Here is a 17,511-nt window from a genome sequence, read left to right on the forward strand (position 1 = left end):
AGAGCTTGCTACAAATCACATTTAGGATTCCCCTTCTGTCCCCTAAAGGTATAGGTAAGCTGAGCCAAACCACTGACTATTCCTGATTTCTATCTGAACTGTAAACCCTTTGGAGCTATATATCCTTTTGTGCCTGTATAGCTCTACCTGAACAGAAATAATATATCAGTCTGCCAGAAATCCAGATCCCAGACACAAGGAAGCTACTGAAGCTTTAAGGTGCCATGACCCAAATTCTGCTTGCAAAGTGAGTTTCTTGCAAACTCCCTCTAGACTCATAAATATAGTTCTGTTTCCAATAACATGATTCTATTTAATGCCTTCTGCATTTAAACCCATAATCCTTTAATAACTTTGGGAGTATTTGAAGATATTAAAAAAAAAAACAAACCCACACAACCCAACCAGAAAGCAGTTGGGCATCCCTGAAGTTGATAGTTTATTTGACTAAGACATAGGACAATAAAAGGCCAGACTGACCACAGTAATAACTCCCAATGCTGACTTGAAGAAATTAAAAGCAGGCCAGAAAGCTTAATTCTAAATGTGTTTTCAATTGATCTTTGTTCCTGACTGTGTTTAATGGTTAGCTGTTCAAGAAACCCTCTGGGATTCTGCTAGTTGATTTCAAACTGGGAAACAACAAGCAGTACCACAGAGAGATGCTTTTCTTTTCAAGAGAGTGAATTTAAACACTGCTGAAAGGCCACATACTACTAGTCTCAGAAAAGCAAAAAAAGATTTCTAGGCAGAGCTAGATAAGAGAAGGTGACAGGGCATGGTGAGGGATAGGTCCCATAAATGTATCATTGGCAGAAGGCAGCCTTGCTGGTAGCTACAGAAACAAATGAGTGGGATGATACTTCAGTGGTGAATCAGCTTGGTTTTCATTCCAATGCAAAAAAAAGATATGCAAAGGGATGTCATCTAGAATAGCAAACGGCAAATGCCAAATTTTGAAAAAATTTTGAAAAAGAAAATCCACAGAAAATCTAAAAACAACTGTGGAAATTCTGAACTTCTCATGTCAAATTACACTGTAAAAGTTGTGAAGTTGTAGCTGCAAATAGAAATTTAACTTTTCAAAATGGGCCTGGAAACCAAACCTGAACAGTCTAATTGAGCGTGCTTATGGACTCCCCTCTCTGCCACAACAACTCAAATTGAACAGTGCTGTGAAGACCTGTGATTCAGCTGGAGTACTGGGCAGTTGGAATCAACTCCTTGTTTGTGCAGACCAGTCCAACCAGCCTGATACAGTTTGCTCAGCCAATGCTGTATCATGCTTTCTGATGCAGAAAGGCAAATTGGCAATCAGAATATAGAGGGTGAATTCATATATCAGTGCTCATGGAATCTGAAATCCAGACAGATTGGTTAGGACAGCATTTAGCAGAGAGTAACCCGTGCAAGGTTTGATACAAGATGAAATCAAATTTTGCTGCTGCACCTGAGATCTCATCAGCATGAACTATTTCTTCTTGGGAAACAGTATGGACACAATACTGTTCTCCTTAGGCTAGTTGAAGACTTCCTCTCTTTCCAAAGTGCACAGGGTCTAGGTCAGGAAATGCCCTGTTCAGCTTCCTCTCAAAGCTGTTTCCTCAAAGGGTAAGGTCTTTCCCGCCTTCCCTCAGAAAACTGTGCGTATCCTACACATAAACCTATCCTCTACAGGATCATCAGTCATATTTTGCAGAAGTGGAAAACTGAGATCTAAAGGTTAAATGACTCCCCCAAAGTCAGTGGAACAGACAGAGGGACAATACTATCCTAATTGTTTTCAAGCACTTCACATTGTAAGAGCTAAAGCACTACCCAAAGTATGTCTCTGGCATTTTTTTCAGTTATATGGATGCCTTGCCTTAACATCACCCAAATGCCAGCAACAGAAACATATTGGGTCCTCAGGTCTCCCAAGCTCCTACACAGAAACTGTTCCCTGGATTTTATTCCCACTGCTCCTTTCCAGCTCCTATTTCTATATGCAAATCATTATCTTCTTACCTTCTCCCTCACTGCCCACTTACTCATCCAACACATCACGATGCAGCTGCCTCAAACTGGAAAAAACCTGTTGAGAGCTGTGAAGGGACAGAAAACACTGTTAGACCCTGGTGATATACACATCATATAAGTATTCACAAAATAACATTTTTGCCATTACATATCTTGGCAGGCCTCCCTCCATCATCAAATGAAATATCTATTTTCCATTCTAGTTATTTCACTTCTGCATGCATATTTTGTCTCAAGACACCAAATCAAATGTTTGTGCTGAACGACACAGCAAAAAAACATTGTCAGTCTCAAAAGTCTTGTTCAACACTTTAGAGGACATATGCAATTTTGGTCTGGGCTGATATGTACAAACAATGGTCATTTTGACCCATGTCATAAAGGGCACCAAGGAAAAGGATTTGCTTACTGATAGAAGAAGTAAAGTCATAAAGTGATTGAATAAGAACAAGGGACTCGAAAATGAGATTATCTTCCCAACAAATAGCACACTGACACATTAGCTGTTAGAAGTGTTAGAAGTTCTAATATTTGAAATCTGCCTGCACAAGAACTTTCACACTTATCTGCTATTAGTGGCACTATGCTTAATTTTATTTGGGTGTCAGGTATTAAAAGACACAGCTCTTCTCTGTTACAAATGCTTTTAAGTCAAACACAGTAGCAGCAAGTCACCAGACAAAGGAACACTGTGTTTAAGGCTGCCTGCCAGAGATGACTTATTCAAGTTGATTACACAGAAAGGACAGTAGTGCTGCCACACTTCTATCCCATACTCCCTGGGGAAGAAAAAAAGCCAAGAGTCATATCTAGGTTTCCTTCAGTTCTCACTGCATGGGGTAGGCAGAAATAATATAATGACACAAGGTTTGATCTTGCAGAGTAGTGCACTTAACTGCTTTGCTAGGTCAATGCAAGCACATTCTATCTTAGTTTTAAGTACAAGCAGTATATAAAATGCCTCTCATTTGAAAGCTGACTCTGTCCATGATTTGAGTCAAAAGCAGAAAGGAATCACTATTTTAGATCATCACTAAGCAGGAATGTCTTGAGAGTTTGAGGAGTTCAGGCTCTTATCAGAAACCCAAACCACCTTTCATTTCCATATATTTCAGCAAAATTTGGGGTTATACTGTCATATTATCACATCTTAAGGTTGCCTAGTCTTAATATCTGTAAGTAAATTTCTCCATAACATTCCTATGTGAAATGAAGGTAGGATTTTATGAATTATGAGGAATTAAGGTACAATTGCAGTAAAATTAACAAATTCTACCTCATCGATTCAACCTTAATGGTTACTAACTTAAGAAATAAACTGCTGCGTGAAATACATGTAATAAACACTGGTGGGAAAAGCTGTGTGCACCAATTCCCACTTACGCTACTCACTTCAAAGGCGGCAGAGTGAAGTCAGCAATTAATTAGCAGTGAGTGGTTGGCAGGCTGCGGCGCTCCCACAGCCCCTGGGGCCGGCAATGGCCCCGCGGCTCCAGCCGGGCCCCGCGCGCCCTCTGGCGGCGAGCGCCGCGCATCCCCCGGGAACGGGAGCCGGCTCTCACCGGGCAAGGACCGAACTTCCTCCGGCGGGCACGACAGACAGCACCTTCGGTAAGATCTGCCTGCACCATAAAATACACGGCTGGCTGCGTTTTTATAGAATATTAGGACTAGCATTTTCAGTCAGGTAACACACCCAGGAAAAGACGGTGAACACACGACTGTACAGACTATGGGAGAGGCATGGTATGAGACAACAGAAGACTCTTTCAGAATATTGTAGAATCATAGATTCAAAAAGACCTCTAAGAGGATCAAGTTCAACTGTTAACTGTCACTATCAAGTCCACCGCTAAGCCATTTCCCTAAGTGCCAAATCTACACATGCTACTTCCCTGATCCAATGTTTGACAACCATTTCAGTGAGTAAATTTTGTCTAATATCCAATCTAATCCTGCTGCAACTTCAGATTATTTCCACTTTCAGAATAAAAGCAATTAGCCATGGATCCCAACATTATGCAGTGATTTACAAAATTACAACAAAAAGCTCACCACCAAACCTACCTTCTCTTCTTGAAGAGCCTATTCCAAGTTTTTACTGACAGATTACAGATTCCCATTAAAGCCTGAGGGGTTACAGTACTGCCACATCAAAAATCTGCCTTTCAAATCAAAATGCCCTTTACTGCAGTTTTTAAAGGTAGTTCACCCATCTTTTTTTGACAGATCTCTCATTGGAACCAGTGGAACTCTACATGCAAGAACTAAATAAAAGCAGCTAAAGAAATAGGTTTTGGGACATACTTTGACAATTTAAAAATTTCAACACTTCTCTGAGCCAAACATTTGTACCATTTGGGGTTTAGGATACTTTATTTCCATAGCCATTCTTCAGTGAGTATGTGTTTCCATTTTCCCTTCCTCAGTAAGTATAAAACTCTGACCATGAAAGTATCTGTTGCCCTACACATGCCAGCCTATGGGCATTACTCTCTTAGTTTTCACTGCAAGCTTTACTGTATACTTTAGCTTGGATCTCTATATTTCCATATAGCGACTAAAAAGCCCCAAGCAGCCCGCAGTGTGCTATTTTTGATCACCTAATGATAACTCTTCCATGGCCACTCTAACTTTAGCAAAGGTATATTCTTTTATCTACATGGAATGCAATTGACACTATGCCTCATTATTTTTAGATGGTGTTTGGATTTTCACTTTAAGCATTACCTCAGTAGTCCTATGTGTCAGAGTTATTTCTCTGATAATTAAGGCAGCCCCATAAAACATTACACAAAAGCAAAAAGGGCCTGAATCTTTTTTGCTGAAATGATGAGGCTGAGTCAGCCGATGCATTGCACTGGGAGCTGGTGGCTGTTAACAGCTGTCTTTCATCTCCTGGTAATTCTCAGATGCATCAGTATCTAAGACATTTGATGAAGAATAAATAAGGGAACTATTATCCTTTTGAATAGGAAAAAAACAAAGACAACCCCCAAACAAACCAACCCCTCACAACCCAGAACCTGAAACCATTGCCCATGACTGCATCATGTATAAATCCTGGATAGAAGGCAGAGCTAATGGATCCTTGCATGGTTTAACCCCAGGCAGCAGCCAAGCAGTGCCCAGCCTCTCACTCACAGCTCCTACAGTGGGATTAGGGAGAGAATCAGAAGAGTAAAAGCTGGAACACCCATGGGTTGAGATACAGGTTAACAGGGAAAGCAAAAGCCATGCACACAAGCAAAACAGAACAAGGAATTAATTCACTGCCTCCCATGGACAGGCAGGTGTTATGAAGCTGAGTAATGCAGAGTCCCCAAGCAGGTGCAAGAGAGAGCCCTTCATTGCAAAACCCAGGCCTTTTTAAGCAGTTAGCCCCTTATCAGCTACATTCCATTTAAGCACAACAAATGTAATTCAACCAGCAGCCATAAGCCAAAATGTGAGCACATAATGGCTGTATAACTTGTTTTTCTGCCTCCAATTCAGCTGAGTCACTTTCCCATAGTCCTTTTCTACTTAGCCAAGTAGCAGGCCTGAGCCACGATTTTACAAGGATAACAAGGCCCTTCTTTTATTAATGTTTTACCTGCAACAGGCAGGTGTTCAGCCATCTTCAGGGAAGCAGGACCCCATCACCTGTACCCCTTATTTGGGAAGACAAAAAAACATCACTCCCAACATCCCCCATTTCATATATTGAGCATGATGTCATATAGTCTGGAATACCCCTTTGGTCAGTTTGTGTCACCTGACTGTGTCTTTTTCCATCCTTGTAGACAGAATGTACAACAAGAAACCGTTCTTATAATAAAGGAATAAAAAAATATTAAATCCCATGAAACTAACCAGATAAAACTGCATTCTGAAATGAATCAAATCAATTGTAGATATTTCACTTTACCTGTAATGCAATATAACAAATCTCCCCTAGAGCAAGAAATTATGTTAGATAATTTCTAACATAACATAAGAAGATGGCTACTGATAAAGAAATTACACATCACCAGTGAAAGTGCAGCTGACATGACAGCAAATGCAATAATAATGACTCAGTCACAATCAAGGACTACAAAGAGAAATATTACAAGAACAGAGCTCGGAAATAATTATAGTCATCATTGAAATCAGACACAAGGAAACCTAGCAAGGGACACTGTAAAATCAGAAGGCCTTGATTTACCATGCTGATCCATGCACACATGAGAATGTGTTTTCAGTGTCCCTCTAGGCAGACAAATTCTACTGCAGCAGGGTAGTATCTGAACATCTTAATCCTATCAGTAGGTATATGTCAAGTTTTTATCAATAGGCACCATTGATAAGTGCATCTACCCTCCTCTAAAAGTTGTTATTATCTTATTGCAGGGGTTCCATGCTGTTATCTCCTTATCACAAAAGTTTCATACTTTCTTGGTGTTTTCTCATGGGCATCTCCTTTCTTCTTCTTCATAAAGCAGTCAACTGACCCCAGTTCCCCTCTCAACCAGCCACCCCACTCTTTTATAGCACTCTTCTTCTCATTGATTACACCTGTGGCCTGTTAAAGTCAGGCCTGTTCCTAATATTTGATAATTGGCCCAGCTGCAACTCCTTAGGGGTAAGATTACTTTCTACACTATCTTTATTTTCTTATATTCTATCCCCCTACAAAAAGTAACCTGATACTTTGTGAAACAATATTAATTATAAAGGTCTTCATTTTTCAGCAGTCATTTAGCAAGGAAAAAACAGTTTTATAGCTTGGAGACATCTGCTCCAGGCACGATCACATGATTGATTTTCTTATCATTAGATTTATACAATCTTTGTATTGAGTGGGCTTTTTTTGAGCCAACCACTGGTCTTGGGCTTTTGAGATACAGGCTATCCATCTTCACTCACTACATATACTCTCTGGCACCCTGTGCAGCAACTGACGTCAACTAATTAAAAGAAGGTTATCACAGTTGCCAGTTTTGAAACACAACTGCTGCTTGCTTCACATTAAGTTGCCCAATTTTTAAGGTGAAAACATAAAAGTATAATGGGCTCTTACAGAGCCTTGCTTGCTCCACATGACTCTGCAGCTGACTATGTCAAATTAAGCACTAAGCCCAGTTTGATGCAAACAAAAATGAGATCAAACAGCTACTCTCTAACAAGAACACCTCACACATTAGACTCCTCAATGACACATCAAAGCTCTGGGAACAGAAACGTTTTAAAGCTTTATGCAATTTCACCCAGCCACACCTACAAGAAATGAAGGCTGCACGGAGAAAGCCTAAGAATAGGAGATCCAGTTTTTACTGGTGCACAGACCTGGAAGTGCTTTTATGAAGAGATAAAATCTGTTCATGCTCCCATACATTAGCTCTGCTTTGTAGTTTTGAAAGGTGTTCCCCACTTACGTAATAGAAGCAGACTGCTTCCACATAGGCAGAATGTGTGATCCTTATATTGAGGTGCTTCTTTTATACTTGGGAGCCTTCTTCAATGACATAGTTGAAACTGCTCATTTACTGATGACGTTCAGGCCTCAATTAATGAAGCAGGGAAAACTCCAAAAGTCATCTGTCACGATAAAATGGTTAACAAAGAGAAAGCAAAATTTGGAAAGAATCCAGTCCCCTTAGCAGCTATTGAAAGCATATATGTTTCATTTGACAGAATATCTTCGGGTGGAAGGGACCCACTGGTCCAGGAGTCACACAATGTGCCTGAGAGCAGGGTTCAAACACTTTTTGAACTCCGTCAGGCTGGTGCTGTGACCACTTCCCTGGAGACGCTGTTCCCTGTTCCAACCACCCTCTGGGTGAAGAACCTTTTTCCAACATCCAAATTAAATCTCCCCTGACACATCTTCAGGACGTTCCCCTGGCTCTGTCAGTGCCACCACAGACATCAGAGCCTGCTTCCCCTCACGAGGGAAGAAGCTGCGGGCTGCGATGAGGTTTCACCACCTCAGCGATTCCTGCCCCACCCGCACAGCTGCGCTGCTCGGGAGCGAATCCACGGGCGCTACAAGCAACAAGCAAGTGTCATCCAGTAAGTGAATTTGCTGGGCAGTCACTAAACCTTGCATAGGGACAACCAGCATTTCCTGTTGACAGAATACTTGATGAGCACTTATTCTATTGGGGCAATAAAGACTAACAGCGCTTGCTCGTCTCACAGAACCAGGACCCCAAGGGCTGCATAGCCCCGCATACAGCACTGCTGGAGCACCTTCCCGGGCGCCGCACCGCCCAGCTGCGTTTGCAGCGCCACCACCTGAGGGCCGTGAGGCAGCCCCGGCCCCCGCGGCAGCGGCCCTGCCGTGCCCGGCCCGCCCGCACGAGGGCGCTCACCCGGCCCCGCCAGGGGAACGCGCGGCGCAGCACCACACACCAGGCGCAACCCCGCGGCCTCCCTACGCAGCGCTGAGCGGCATCTCCGCAGCCAATAAATGGCCTTAAAGACGGGCGGGGAGGGCGTTTGTGACCAATAGGAGAGCGGAGAATGGGGAGGCGGGTAATGCGAGAGCCCAATTGAGAAACTTTCCGGCCCCGGGAGGGTGGGAACAAGGGTAAGGTTCAGTCACAGACGGTACGCGCTTCCTCGAATCAGAACGTCTCCCCTCATCGCCCGTTTCGGATTGGCTAACAGATATCCTCAGCTCGCCCGTCTCGCCAATAGGAAAGCAGCGCTGCATGACAGACGTTCGGCTCAGCCAATTACTGTCGGTACGAAGGACCCAGCCTCTCTCTCTTGCAAAATGGCGGCCACAGCTCCCAGTGCGGCTCCTCCAGCGGCCGCTCCGCCGCAGAGTCCGACGGCGGCTCCCCCCGCCCTGGCGGGGAGCGCTCCCCCCGCGGCCGCGCCGACTCCGCCGGCCGCGCCGGCCCCGCCACCCGCCGCGCCGCTGTCAGCCGCGCTCTCGGGCCCCTTCCCCGGCGGCCGCGTGGTGCGGCTCCACCCGGTTGTGCTCGCCTCCATCGTGGACAGCTTCGAGCGGCGCAACGAGGGCGCGGCGCGGGTGATCGGGACGCTGCTGGGTGAGAGCCGCCGCCCTGCCCTGCCCTGCCCGCCGCGGCCTCGGGGGCAGCGCGGCGCCCCCTTACCCGCTGTCCTCTCTTCCTTCCTCTCCCCCCGCAGGCACCGTGGACAAGCACTCGGTGGAGGTCACCAACTGCTTCTCCGTCCCGCACAACGAGTCCGAGGATGAGGTACGGAGGCCGCCCGGGCGGAGCCGGGCTTCTCTCGGCGGGGCGCGAAGGGGAGCCTCGCCGGCTGCCGGCCGGTGCCCGTGTTGCCCTCCGGGCTAAGCACCCTGTAACCGGCTGTCTCCCGTTCTGCAGGTCGCTGTGGATATGGAATTTGCCAAAAACATGTATGAACTGCACAAGAAAGTGTCTCCTAGCGAGATCATCTTGGGCTGGTAAGTTGTCCTTCTGCAAGAACATGCAGGTCGTTCTGTTGATTCCTTAAACTACTTAAAATACATAATTCACTTTGTCACAGATGGAAAAGCAGAAGCACTAATGCCCGTGACAATCATACCTTGCAACTCTTGTTACACAGTTAGTGATAAAGCTCCTGAAGCTCATGAAAAGAAGAGACAGTATTGGAGACTTAAAGGGTTGGGTTTTGTTTATGTCTAGCAAGGTACCACAGAGGAGTGATGTGTTAGAGAATGTGTGTCCAGCTTTGTTAGAAGAACTTATTTCCTGTAATACAACCTGTACCATGGAAGTTAACTGGTTAGAAAGAAGGGAGAATACAAAAGAGGCTTTTAACGTACCAAAGGTGTCAGGAGGAATCACTGATACCAGTTTGAGTACTTAGTTCTCTGCTGGAAGTAACCTGTGTGTGGGATGTGAAGCAAGATCAGTTCAGTCTTATGGGAACAGAGTGTGGCACAGTGTGTTTATGGCTCTTTTCATGCCTACAAAATGGCTTCATTTTCTTTTTGTGTAGCAAGCTTCCTCAACAGCCTTCTAATGGCACAGCAGAGTACAGCTCCAGTGACAGGAGTTTGCCTGAGAATGTGAGATGCTAATTGTAGAGCAGTTAAAAGACCTAGATTAACAAGTTAGACCTCCTGCAGAGGGATGTGTGATTTGTGGATGGGAAAATTCGTCCAAGTTTGTTTGGTATGCTTTGACTTACATAGATGGAAAAAGCTGGTCTAGAACACAGTGACACTGTAACTGAATATTGGGTGTTCAGTAATTGAATATTGGGTGTCTGATGTGAATTTACTGATGTTTTATGGCTGGTACTGCAACACTGACCCTTTGCATATTTTGGACATGGGTGTGCTCAGCCTGTGATTCCTACAATTTTAGCGACAAGAGGCCATAAAGTAAAAAATCCTCAGTTAAAACACTTCTGTTTAGTATGTTGCTAATCTCAGTCTTTGGAAATTGGTGGTTTAGGATACAAACCTGTTAAATACCAACAGTATAAAACACTGGGCACTTGAATGTTGGAAGGATGGCTCTTCACCGTGTGTTCTTTTGAAGGTATGCAACAGGGCATGACATCACGGAGCACTCAGTCCTGATCCATGAGTATTACAGCCGGGAAGCTCACAATCCAATCCACCTCACCGTGGACACGAGTCTCCAGAATTCACGCATGAGCATCAAAGCCTATGTCAGGTACTCTGGGATTTCTGGGAGGGCAGCAGTCTGAGTTACTGAGAGATGCCGCATCAGGGTAACAAGGAATGTAGTGGGGTGCAGTGTCCTTTCTTGGGCAATATTGTGCAGTAGTTAAACATAGTGGTGAGCTGGAGATCATGGCTTACTTCTCATTGGAATGTCTTGACCATTGTATATAGGCTTAAAGACTTCATTCATTGGAACCTCATTGGGTTGGTGAATCATGACTTAATTTACAATTTTCAGAACATCTTTGGGATATTTCACAGGGTTCACACAGCTGGCAGTAATGTCACTAACTTCCATTACACTGACTGAATGATAGCCTGTAGGCACAGGGCTTTATTGCTTGGCAGTGCACTTATACAAGTTGGAGGATAAGTGTGGTTAAAACAATTCAAACAGCATCTTCTTGATGGGTCTTTATTTCCCTTAACCCCATCATTCTTATCAATTAACAATGGAGATTAAATATTAAGAAATTAAACTCTTCCACCTCACTGAATTCCTCCCACTATTGGCTGAGGAGCTCTGCTCTGTAAGGAAAAAACCCTTTTCTTTGTAGAGAAAGTACTGCTTCTTGACTGTGCATCTTTAAAATGGGAACTGTTCCATGAGATCTTATTTAAAGCTTAAATGGACTTCAAGTACTTAGAATAAGAGGTATAATAAAGGTGTTGAGAGTGCTTTGTACTTGAATTTTGTCATATTGCTCGTTGTTTCAGTCATTTCTTAAAGCGTGAAGTATTTCAGGATGGAAGAGCACTTTGTCTAAAAGCAAGAAGGAACTCTGCTTAAGATGATAGTTCTTCATGCATTCATGGTGACGTCAAACCAGCTAGGAGTATTCTTGGATGAAAAAGAACAATTAATAGCATGCCAGAACTGGTTTCCTGTCCTCAGTTATCCTTGGGTCTTAAAATTGCTCATTTTGGTGAGAATGAGTAATGTACTCATGTTCATGCTTTAGTGCTAACAGAGATCTTTGAGATGGAAATCTCTTCCTTCCTCCCTTATATATGTCGTTGCTGAAAATGTTTTGTTGTTCTCTTTTTTTTCCCTAGTGCCCCAATGGGAGTCCCTGGTAAAACCATGGGCGTGATGTTCACACCACTAACAGTGAAATATGTTTATTATGATACAGAGCGGATAGGAGGTGAATGCTTTCTTCCTATTTTGGTTATAACCATTGTTGTGACAATGTTCAAATGTTTCTTTTACCTGGTAAAACTGCCGTTCTGGGAATTTTACTGGTAATCAGACTGTCTTGCTGAAGCTGACCTAAAAAATTTTCAACAAGTTAAGGGTTTAAACTGGTATCTGTGGCAGTCAGTTTTTTTCACTGATCCTCCTTTTGCTTTCAGTGGATCTTATCATGAAGACCTGCTTTAGCCCCAACAGAGTGATTGGCTTGTCCAGTGACTTGCAGCAGGTGGGGTCGGCCTCAGCCAGGATCCAGGACACCCTGACCATGGTGCTGCAGTACGCTGAGGACGTGCTGGTAAGGCCAGCTTTCTGTCAGCCAGGAAAAAAGTCTGATGTTAACTTGTGCATCTGGGTTTTCTCTTTATTATTTCTCTTTCTGGGCCATAAATTCTGAGTTCCACTTATGCTGAAGTGTGTTTTTCTTTTGCTTAGTCTGGCAAAGTGGCTGCTGACAACACTGTCGGGCGCTTCCTGATGGATCTTATTAACCAGGTGCCAAAGATTTCACCAGAGGACTTTGAGACCATGTTGAACAGCAATATCAATGTAAGATCTTAATTTATTTTTTCTGTGGCTTGCTAGCAATTTGGAAAGTTTTATATACAGACGTACATTTGTCTATGATCTATCTTTTCATACAACACGCTAATAGCTAATATAGCTTTTTTATTGTCAGTAATTTGGTGTTGTAAGGGCTGAGAGTGGATAAAGAAGCTCAGCATAATCTTGCAAGAAAATGCAGATAAAAGTATTCCTTTTTAAGGACTTAGGAATTTTGCAAGTCATCTGAAAACCAGTACCAATTCTTCTTTCATATTGATTGGACAGTATGAATTTCAAAACTTTAAAAAAAATTTATTTCAGCAATAACGGGTGACTTGCCAGATTCTTTTGCCTGAGCTGGAGTTCTGTCTCTGCATATCACTTACAAACATGAACAGGGTTTTAATTTTAGCATGCTACCTGATTTCTCTAACAGATTTTTAGAAAACTTAAGGTTTTGAATGTGTTGTTCACCACAGTCTGTAAGACCAGAACTAATTTTTAATTTTGCTTATACCCTTTGACTTCTCTGGTTAACATGGGTGAACTCAGAGTTAAAATTTCACAAGCAGTGTTTCATATGCCAGTAATACCAAAAGCTTCCTGCAAGGCAAGGATTCTTCAGGGTAGGACTTTCAGGACTAACAATATTTCTTGTAGCTGATTGTAAAATGCTTTACAGATGTTAAAAAATCAGCTAATAAGCTATAATTTGTTAATATTCTGATCACTGGTTTTTTTCCATCCCTTTCAGGACCTACTGATGGTTACCTACTTGGCAAATCTCACACAGTCACAGATTGCTCTCAATGAAAAACTTCTGAGTTTATAAAGAAACTTTTGCCACCCTACACTTTAAGGAGCCTGAAGAATGAGCAGATACACTTTTCTGTGGTGCTAGGAATTTCCTTGGACTGTAATTTAGTGATCTACATGACTTGGTTTACAAGTCATGTAGAAAAAGCCCCTAACATGTTTTAGGAGATGAATGGGAATGGCTGCAGTTCAGTTGAGCCTGGTATTTTAAAATGGAATATGAAAATCTTATGTCTTGTGGATTTGTCTACTTGTATAACAAAATACAGCTTTATTGTAAGAATGTATTTGGAATAAAAGTTCCATTGCAGTGGCAACAATGGCATCTGTCCAGAAAAAAACTTTCTCATTTATTGTGTAATGAATCCATTTTTGAAAGAAGGTGGTGGGGGGGTAAGGTGGCATCAGGAAAGAAAGAGTGGATGGGAGTGAAGTCCAATTCTTTGCAGGTTTTTTTCCAACTGCTAAAGCACACTGAAAGTGTGGAGATTTGTGTTGCATATAATATGCTTTACCATGAAGGACTGCAGAATAGTCTCTGGTTTATCAGTGTTGCTGTGTATATCCCTTCAGCAAGGTACTGACACTACAAGACAGTAAATTCAGTTTATGGTATCACTTCTATGCATATAATTATTTTCTGATTGTTTGGGAAAGGAAGTAAAGGTCACTAGCATTAGCCTCTTGCAAAGGGGGAGTTCAGAGAATTAAAGCCAGCAACTGAGTTCATGGTAAAAGAGTTTGAAAAGTATTTGTGGCTAAACAAGCTTGGCTACTGGAGTTTCCGTCTTTGCCAAATAAGAAAACGACAGCAAAATGACAATCCATGAGATTTGAGGTTGAAAGCTGGGTGTTGCCAAATAGGAATTTTCTATTTCATAATGCTGTTTCTATTTCATACTGCTGCTAAAATTATGTGAAGAGAATCCCCATTTTCTCCCCAAGATACGTTTCATGTTAAGTAAGTTCAGCTGGAAGAAAGCCAATACAAATATCAGCTGTAACTTTGCACAGTCTCTGCCAATAATATTACCTTTAGAAGGCTGTCTTACAGTCCAGCTGTGCTGAGGGGGTACTCTGCTTTAACAGAGTTAAAGCATCCCTCTTCTACAACAAAACTGTTCCCACTTTACTAAGGACTGTATCTAGTTTGGTGAATGAATTTGAAATTGAAGTATGCAAAGAGAGTGTTCTCCAAAACTGGTAATTTGCCAGCTAAATCCAAGAATAAGACTCAGATTACAAATCTATAGATCCTATATTGGTTGTTCCAATTTAGAGAGTTCCCCCAGTGACTAAATGCTAAATTCTAATTGCAAGGTCAATGTAAGTGAAAAGTGAAGGTCAAGCAAAGATCCTCATCTCATTGAAAATGTTATTTGTGAACATTAAATAAGTATTAAAACTCAGTTTTTTTATTAGTCTGAATAAAAATGTTTTGCTTTCCTTTCTCTTTTTTAAACTTAGTATTCTTAAATTCAGCCATTTAATGTTTCAAAATTTTCATATCACAGTGTTTTTTGAAGAAAGTTTTGACATGGCATCAAGTGGCAGAAAAGAGGAAGCAGCAAAGGTGGACAAGTCTCTCAATTATTGCAAAGAAGTTGTGTGGAGAGAGGGGGAAGCAAAATATTCTTTCTCTGACCTCTCCTCTGCAGGAAGCTCTTTGTCATTCCCTGTTAGGAAAATGGAGAAAACATAAAAAGAAAGCTATTCAGCTTTTAGAGTGTTAAAAATCAATGTTTTATAAGCTGGTGTGCACAAAATGCAAAGTTCCAAGAAGAACAATTTGTGATCATTGTGGAATTTGCCAGTCCTTGCAAGTACTGAACACTTATAATAAAAGATATGCGATAAGGGACACAGACATTATGCTTCTCTCTGACATCTTCCAGCACAGTAAGACTGTTATGTTTCTTATAAAAATTAATACTTTCAGGATAAACTATCTTATTTATAATTTATATTTAGGGAATGCCTTCATAAAAATTCAGGAGGAGGTGGTAATGATCCACTATTTTTTAACCGATGAGACTCAGCAGAAAAAAATTCTATATTGTTGGGAATGACAAACCTTATTGTTATCTGCAAATTGAAACTCAAATCCTTGCTGCCAGGTTAACAATTTCATTTGGTGATTATTTCCATGTACTCAGATGAAGGTCACTAAATTTATGTTTTGAGTTGAGTCACTTCAGTTTCTTGGCAGAAAACTTAAACCTGCTGCAAAGAGGAGCAGTGTTTTGGTGTGCAATTTTGTGAACCTGTGGACATACGCCACCTCAACCTGAAATTCATGGGTTCAATCCTAATGATTAAAATTGATGTGAAAATGTTAGACACACAACTCTTCTAGAAGAGTTAAGCAGAACAAGCTGCTGTTCTCCTGTGGTTTGAGGAAGGGCGAAACTTCAAGTTCCTCCCAACGGAACCAGAGACTGGTTGGCAGCTCTGTAGGGGTTGAGTGAAACCCCGATGCTCGGAGCAGGGCGGGTGGAGCATTCCATGAGTCACCGGCAGCGACTCCCTGGAGCAGCTTACCAAACCCAGGGCTCCTCCTGCCTCCCCTCCTGAAGGGGCTGAACTCGCTCTGCTCCCTGCACAGGGAAGGTTACCTCAACAGCTACTGGGACTGCAGTCACAAGGCAGTCTAACAGTAGAAGTGGTTTTAGTACATAATGTAGACTTGGGCCACTGCAGTATCCTGTGGGTTTATTACACTTTGACCTATGGTTCAAAGCTGACCAGTTCTTACAACAAACTTGGGGGAAGACTTTGTTTTTAATTTAATTATATTGGCCAGAGTAGAGCACCAAAAGTAACTTCCTATTACTTTAGTGGGAAACAATATTCCAACCAAGACACATAGAGAAGCAGCAATGCTTTAGCTGCCTACATCACCAACAATAAATTCTTCTGGAAAAAAAGTTTTGTTTCAGCTCTTTTGACAGCACTCAGCACAACTACGTAGTTGAGCCAAGTCACTCCAGACCAGAATTCTGTCCAGTACCATGTCCTAGGATCAGATGCAAGAATATTACAAAAGAGAAGAACAAAAGTTTGTCTCTCCATAAACTTGAATTTTCTAATAGTGAGAAGCTGCCTTGACTCTGCATGGGGTTTTAGAAGCTTTCCTAAATGTGTGGGCTGTAGGTATAATAACAAGCCAAGGGATTTCCCAAAATACAGAGTGAAATTAGATGACCACAATGGTTCCATTGCATGCTTTAAAAAAGTAATTCCAAATATTCTCCTTGATACATAAACATTCAATGCATTTAACAGATTCTTCAAACACATATAATTTTGATAAAAATATTTTCTTCCTTTTACACAAAAAGAAAGGAATTTATTTTAAAACAAATCTTTCTTTTCTTGAGTAGCTTAAGTCAAAACAGTCCAGTAAATGAAAAAGACAAAGAACTGTGTATTTTATGAATGTACTTGGTTCCCATGGAATCAAGGATTAAAATATATACCTGTCCTGAAAGAAATGTGCTTAACAGGTGAAATAAAGTAGACATGAACTTGGAGTGTCAGCTGAAGAATGCTGTGAGGATTAAATTCTTAAAGCCACTCACTCCTGATGTGTTCTGGGCAAACAAGAGAGAACAAGCCCAATTTTCCTGGATAGGTAATGTATTAGATTCATGTGGCTTTAGGTGCTCTTCATTTGAAGTGAGCAAGCATGGTAAATTATTACCCAGCTATTTTCTGCTGTCTGCACTTCACGCTGTTTTATGGACAAAGAGAACAGTGGTTGTTATTTCATCTAGAGCTGAAGTGCTGCACCAGGTTACAGGAAGGAACCAAAGCTGTTTACATTGGAATGGTCTCTAAACTGCTAACATGTTTGTCATAAAGAAACAAAAAAAAGGGCATATTTTGAATAACCTCAAGTAACTGGTGCATAATATTATAGGTGAATCCTTCATAAATTTTATATTGTTTGTCAGAATGTCTTATGAATAATTAACCATCAGATAAAGTACGTGTGTATAATTTCTATTCAAAGTATAATATTAATAAACATTACAACAGACAGAAACAAAACAGTAGGCGCACTCCCCATAATTACATTCAAATAACTATAATTAACATTTCTTTCTAGAAAAGTGTATGTAGTAGTCAGTCAATCTTACCTTTATGTCCTCTTGGGACTTAGGTCCTGGTCTTCAGTAACTACAGCAAAAGGAGCAGCTCCTCTAGCTCCATGCACTTAGGTCTTTTATATCCTTTGCCTGTTACATGCAGTTCTGGCGGCCTGGGTGACTTGATGGACTCCCTGCAG

At 41.8% G+C, this 17,511-nt stretch overlaps 1 protein-coding gene across 1 annotated transcript; it reads left to right on the top strand.

Moving 5' to 3' along the window:
* The first annotated feature begins 8,749 nt into the window (after positions 1-8,749).
* Positions 8,750-13,545, top strand: EIF3F (eukaryotic translation initiation factor 3 subunit F). Its single transcript, XM_066554961.1, has 8 exons — positions 8,750-9,044; positions 9,145-9,215; positions 9,348-9,427; positions 10,515-10,652; positions 11,720-11,811; positions 12,020-12,156; positions 12,294-12,407; positions 13,159-13,545. The coding sequence occupies exons 1-8, from the start codon at positions 8,765-8,767 to the stop codon at positions 13,234-13,236; spliced, it is 990 nt and encodes a 329-aa protein (XP_066411058.1). The 5' UTR covers positions 8,750-8,764; the 3' UTR covers positions 13,237-13,545.
* Positions 13,546-17,511: the final 3,966 nt, after the last annotated feature.

This window comes from Molothrus aeneus, chromosome 8 (genome assembly GCF_037042795.1).
Source record: "Molothrus aeneus isolate 106 chromosome 8, BPBGC_Maene_1.0, whole genome shotgun sequence".
Taxonomy (NCBI): Eukaryota; Metazoa; Chordata; class Aves; order Passeriformes; family Icteridae; genus Molothrus; species Molothrus aeneus.

What these genes read in the sequence shown, in the direction of transcription:
- EIF3F (XM_066554961.1), top strand. Translation starts at nt 8,765, where the DNA reads ATGGCGGCCACAGCTCCCAGTGCGGCTCCTCCAGCGGCCGCTCCGCCG. An exon ending in AGCGAGATCATCTTGGGCTG is followed by an intron (nt 9,428 to 10,514) that starts GTAAGTTGTCCT and finishes GTTCTTTTGAAG; the next exon opens with GTATGCAACAGGGCATGACA. An exon ending in AGCATCAAAGCCTATGTCAG is followed by an intron (nt 10,653 to 11,719) that starts GTACTCTGGGAT and finishes TTTTTTCCCTAG; the next exon opens with TGCCCCAATGGGAGTCCCTG.